At 49.1% G+C, this 6427-nt stretch overlaps 1 protein-coding gene across 1 annotated transcript; it reads right to left on the bottom strand.

The window, feature by feature from the left end:
* Positions 1-4845: 4845 nt before the first annotated feature.
* LOC123403504 (auxin-responsive protein SAUR32-like) lies at positions 4846-5738 on the bottom strand. Its single transcript, XM_045097435.1, has one exon. The coding sequence runs from the start codon at positions 5499-5501 to the stop codon at positions 5145-5147; it is 357 nt and encodes a 118-aa protein (XP_044953370.1). The 5' UTR covers positions 5502-5738; the 3' UTR covers positions 4846-5144.
* Positions 5739-6427: the final 689 nt, after the last annotated feature.

The following is a 6427-nucleotide window of genomic DNA, read 5'->3' on the forward strand; positions in this document are numbered from 1 at the left end:
TGCCATAGCCAAGGAGCCCAGGTTTCATAGGAAGACCAAGCACATCAAACGCCACTACAACTCCATCCAGGACCATGTCCAGAGTGGAGTAATAGATATTTGTAAAGTGCACACGGATCTGAATATTGCAGAACCGTTGACTAAACCTCTTCCTCGAGCAAAACATGATCAACACCACAATGCTATGGGTGTTCGATACATCACAATGTAACTAGATTATTGACTCTAGTGCAAGTGGGAGACTGTTGGAAATATGCCCTAGAGGCAATAATAAAATGGTTATTATCATATTTCCTTGTTCATGATAATCGTCTATTGTTCATGCTATAATTGTATTAACAGGAAATAGTAATACATGTGTGAATAAATAGATCACAATGTGTCCCTAGCAAGCCTCTAGTTGGCTAGCTCGTTGATCAATAGATGATCATGGTTTCCTGATCATGGACATTAGATGTTATTGATAACGGGATCAAATCATTGGGAGAATGATGTGATGGACAAGACCCAATCCTAAGCATAGCACTAGATCGTGTTGTTTGTATGCTAAAGCTTTTCTAATGTCAAGTGTCTTTTCCTTCGACCGTGAGATTGTGCAACTCCCGGATACCGTAGGGGTGCTTTGGGTGTATCAAACGTCACAACGTAACTGGGTGACTATAAAGGTGCACTACGGGTACCTCCGAAAGTGTCTGTTGGGTTGGTACAAATCGAGATTGGGATTTGTCACTCCGTGTGACGGAGAGGTATCTTTGGGCCCACTCGGTAGAACATCATCATGAGCTCAATGTGACTAAGGAGTTAGTCACAGGATGACGTGCTACGGGTCGAGTAAAGAGACTTACCGGTAACGACATTGAACAAGGTATAGGTATACCGAGGATCGAATCTCGGGCAAGTTCTATACCGACAGACAAAGGGAATTGTATACGGGATTGATTGAATCCTTGACATCGTGGTTCATCCGATGAGATCATCGTGGAATATGTGGGAGCCACCATGGGTATCCAGATCCCGCTGATGGTTATTTGCCGGAGAGTGTCTCGGTCATGTCTACATGATTCCCGAACCCGTAGGGTCTACACACTTAAGGTTCGATGACGCTAGGATTATAGGGAATTGTTATACGAGGTTACCGAAGGATGTTCGGAGTCCTAGATGAGATCCCGGACGTCACGAGGAGCTCCGGAATGGTCCGGATGAAAAGATTGATATATAGGATGGATGGGTTTGGACGCCGAAAATGTTTCGGGCACCACTGGCAAAGTGTCGGGACCACTCGAAGGGTTCCGGAGGCCCACCGGGAGAGGACACAAGCCCCGGAAAGCTACATGGGCTAAGTGCGGGAGGGAACAGTCCCTAGGTGGGCTGGTGCGCCCCCCCCCCCCCACACACACACACACTCAGCCCGGGCGCACCAGAGAGGGAGGGAGGGGAAACCCTAGGCGCTGGTGGGCCTAAGGCCCACCTAGGGGTGCACCACCCCCTCTCCTCCCTGGCCACCCCTCTCTCCCATCTAGGGCTGCCGCCACCCCCCCCCCCCTCCAGGGGAAAACCCTAAAGGGGGAGCCACCCCTCCCTTCCCCATATATAGTGGGGGTTTTGGCCTTTAGAGATACGGTTTTCCATCTCTCTCTCGGGGCAGCTGTGCTCTTCTTCTTCCTCCTCTCCTACAGTGCTTGGTGAAGCCCTGCCGGGAGACCTCGTCTCTCCATCGACACCATGTCGTCGTGCTGCCGGAGATCTTCCCCAACCTCTCCCTCCTCCTTGCTGGATCAAGGTGTGGGAGACGTCACCAGGCTGCACATGTGTTGAACGCGGAGGTGTCGTGGTTCGGCACTAGATCGGTATCACACCGCGATCTGAATAGCCGCGACTATCGACTCCATCAACCGCATTCTAGCAACGCTTCCGCTTAGCGATCTTCAAAGGTATGAAGATGCACTCACCCCTCTCTCGTTGCTGGTCTCTCCATAGGAAGATCTGAATATGGCGTAGGAAAATTTTGAATTTATGCTACGTTCCCCAACACATTCATCTAGGCGCACTCATTTTCAACGTCGTGTCCACACCATGAGAGCTCCACCGCGACGGCAAACTCTGGCGATCTCCCCAATAACGGTTTCGTGCACCCGGACGGCCATTACGAGCACCAGAAGGACCGTGATGACGAGACAAGTCCAGTCATACCCCACGTGCCACTAGGAAATCACGAGAACCCCGATCCCGATGAGATCCGTGCATTGCATCGCCACGTTCACGTTTTTCGACCATTTTCGATGGCCCAGCTTTGGTGAACCACACCCGATTTAATTCCATTTGTTAGATCTCGGCCGCACGACACACACACCCACTTAACCAAATCAGCATAGACCAGTAAAAATTGTGCCACGTGTCCAACCTTATCTAGAAGTTTATCCAAAAAATCCGTTTAATTCAATTGAATTGCAGTTTTACAAAATAACCCGTAAAACTTCAAACTATCATAAGTTTTATTCCATAAATCCAATGAGTGTTTTTTGCAAATTAAACCTTATGAAATATACTTTCACCTAGACTTATCAAATTTAGAATATAAGTAGTTTAAAATTTAAAATGAAACGGAATGTATTCAAATTTGAATAGGACATACCATACCGAAAATGCGCTTTGGTGGCCGAGCTACCTGCAGGCCGGTATCAGGCCCGTGAGTGTTCGTTGTGATTGGTGCCAAGCCGGTATGCTGCTACTGTATTTGTAGTATAGGCTATTGCAAAGTACCCGTATTTGCTTGCAAAGGAACAATGACGGCTAACGTATATAAAGTAGGCAGCAGTGCGTGCACAGCTGTCTGGCGCGGTCACGTGCGCACTATGACAGTGGCACATGCACACGACTGGGATTGACTCCGTCAACATGTTCCAAGAGTTGTTCGAGTCGAAGGTTGGGCATGCAGCCAGACCTCGTATATTTGGGTGAGAAATATGTTTTGTTGTAGATCATGCTTCTCGAGCATAGACGCCCAATCATCCTCAAACTCTTTCTCACTAACCATATGATACAACAGTTGTGTTTTCTTTGTGAAACACTAAGTAGTCTTTTATTCATCTGCCAATGTACTACAATCGTTTTGGATACATCTTGCAAGGAAAGGTGGAATACTTCCAGACCACGAGTTACAAGTTCACACAACTAGCCACATAGATGGACATCAAATTTAGCCTCACGTCTTGACAAAGATCAAACTACAATCTAGCAATTGTGAGGCAAACTCTTGAGTTTGATGGAGGATTTCCATAATTTCAGACCGATGATGTTAACGAGCCTCGCAAGGCTGCACCAAATTATGATAGTCAGTTCCAACTAATACCCGCTGGAAGCTCCGAGTATTTGCAAGTTCAACACCAACACCATCAAGGAAAGTGGAATAGTTCCAATCCTAATACTGCAGTTTCATCACTTCCAATCCTAAACAGAACAATCCTTACAAAATAATGATGCGAAATCACACCGAATCCCAAAAGTATGACCTCACGCTTTCGAAAACAAAAGTATGACCTCCACACAGATAACTAACAGAAAAACCTAGAATGAGACTAGCAAAATGTTAATGAGTGCGTGTTTGTTACCGACGAATCCATCATGAGCCCTTCGAGTTGTTTTGTTTGACGACGACACCCTCTGCATCCCATCCTCTCTTACAGCTGCATTTGTCGTATCCTGATGAGCCATATTGTTCGAGTCACCAACCACCTCACTAGCACTGTTGTATGAGCCAACATTCTCTTGTGCCTCTCGAAACTGCCCTTCGCCACCAGTGCTGGCCATGGGGTCAAGAGATCAAATCTGCATAGCGCACGCGAGCTTCATGGATGGAAGCAACCAAGAACTCCACAACATCGATTTTGCCCCCTAAAATATCACCTGCATCCACCTAGGAACCAATCTGCAACACACCCATGATTCTCATCCTGTCTGATCCAACAAGTCAAGAAAAGATTTGTAGCAAAATCAAGCAGCAAATAGCACGACACATAGATTTCTCGCTGGAAAGAATAAGAGAAGGAGGCATAAAATTTGGCAGACTTGGTAGTTCATTACCCTGAATCTGCTTCCTCAAAGAAGAATTTCATGTCATCCATGGTGAATCGCCGCTTTCCCAGATACCACGCGAAGGGGATGAATGGTCTAACCAGAAAAAATAAAATAATCACCGCGTGAAAGTAAAGCAACCTGCAGCAGCGCCAGATGGCCCCATGAAACCAGAAATTAATATCGCAACAGCCCAACCTAAAGCAGCCCAGCAGGCACATCACGTGCATGGAAACCCTCTGTGGCCGAGGCCCACGTAAAATGATAGCACCCGAGCCATGGCACGAGTGTATTTCATCTTTACACCGATCGTATATACGGCAGAAAACAGATCAGCACACATCGTAGCGCTATATTACACGGCGTGAGATTCCAGCCTGCAGGTAGGTCGGCCACCAAAACGCCTTTCTCGTACCATACATTTTATAAAACCCAATTAAATTGATTCCTTTTGCAAAATAAAACTAGAGAATGTAGTTTCAACTTAGCTATATGGACATAAATTTGAATAATTTAAATTATGAATTGAAATGTAGTTCGGTAGAAACTAGAAATTCAAAATAAATTTAGAATGATTTAAGGTATTAATTTAAAACAAAGGTCTTAATGGTTTACTTATTCTTTTGCAATCGCTTAAAAATCTAATTGACTTTAGTAATTATTCTTGGATTTATAATGAATTTAGGATTCCATTATTATTTTAATTTAGTTCAACTTTAGTTTGACTAGAATGTAAAACCCATAGAGTAAACTTGAATCGTAATTGCACTGAAATTTAGGAACCTAGAAATTAACTTCAGCAATCTTCATGTGGTCACCCGGTACCAATCAACACAAAAAAGGACCAATCCAATCTTGGTCAGTGTTAGAGAGCTCTCGCCGGTATAACTGACAAATCACCTACTGCTGCCTCTCATGCGTCTCTGTATCTGGTATCTCTCTCCCTCTCTATGTACGTGTACATGTGTGACTGTCGTCTCCAGGCATATGAGTGGATGGGCTCCCGCCGCTCGAGCGCTCCGGTGCTCTACAGGCGAGAGTCGGCCGGCCGGGGCTGGACGATGGATGGTTGATCAGGAGGTGATCTTTGCGCGGGCGCACGGGGAAAAGGAGTAGCCCTGCTCCGGGTGGGCGCCGGCGTGCACGCGGTGCGAGGAGGAGGAGTGGGAGTGCGCCGTCTCCCGGTCGACGAGCGCGCGCAGGCGGAGGAACTCGTCGACGGAGCAGGGCAGCCGGAGCGGGCCGGCCGAGTCGTAGCCGTACGTGTCCCGCGCCGCCTCCAGCAGCCGCTGGAAGAGCGGGTGGTAGAGGTAGGCGATGGGGATGACGAACCGCCGGAACCCGTCGCCCTGCTGCTCCGCCTGGCCGACCCGCACCGCCAGCCACCCCTTCTTCACCTTCCCCCTCTTCTCCGCCTGGTCCCCTTGCATGATGATGGCAGCTCCCTCGCCGGCGGCCCAACCGCAGCCGCCTTCTCGCCGTCGCTGCTGCCGCGAAGTTACTGCTCGATAGCAGAGCTAGCCAGCTAGAGCCAAAGGGCCGAGCGAGAGGTGTGTGGTGCGGTGTGGTTGGCGGCACTCGCGGTGGTTTTTATAGGACTTGCACGGCCCGTGGATTAGCCGCCGGTGCGTGGCGCCGCTGCCTGTACGTACGGCGTCCTTTGCTATGGAACCCGGTCCTCGGGGGCTTCCGTGTCGGGCTCGGGCGGGGACGGCGGATGATAGATGATAGATCTTGTGCGTGGCTGACACGCCGGCCCGTCGGAATAATCGGGTTACGGCGTCAGGTCGCTGGCTGTACCGGCCGACCGTCGCGTGCGCGACAGGCCTCAGTTACGGTGAGGGGGGTGGGTAGGGTGGGGGTGGGGGTGGGGGTGGAGCCGTGCGCGCGACCGAGTGGAAGATGCGATGTGGTTTGGACGGACGGAGGGATGGCCACGGAGAAAGAGTTGGTGCATAGGTGGTACGTACGTCGTCCTTTGCTCGTGGCGCGCTTGGCCCACGACGGCGGACTGGCCGTGGCAGCTGAAATTGTTTTCATGAGTTGTTGCTGCACTGTAGCATGCAGGTCGTAGGTGGCTGCTGCTCACAGCCACGAGAGATATTGATGCATGGGGTAATTAATTGGTCGGGCTCTAGCCCCGCTCATCGCCGAGCTGTTGGATTTTAGCTGCTCGAGCGAGTTGAGTTTCCTGTTCGGATTTGGGGAAGGTTTCTTTCTTTTCAGGGAGCCTTCTACTAGTTGTTTGCGTTCAAGGTCTCACACATGGTTTTTCTCTCATCGTCTGCACTTCATTTTGGGTTGCAGACATGCTACGTGTATAAAATCCTACAGTTGCTAAGGAAAATCCTACACA

The sequence above is a fragment of the Hordeum vulgare genome, chromosome 6H, assembly GCF_904849725.1.
Source record: "Hordeum vulgare subsp. vulgare chromosome 6H, MorexV3_pseudomolecules_assembly, whole genome shotgun sequence".
In the NCBI taxonomy this organism is placed as follows: Eukaryota; Viridiplantae; Streptophyta; class Magnoliopsida; order Poales; family Poaceae; genus Hordeum; species Hordeum vulgare.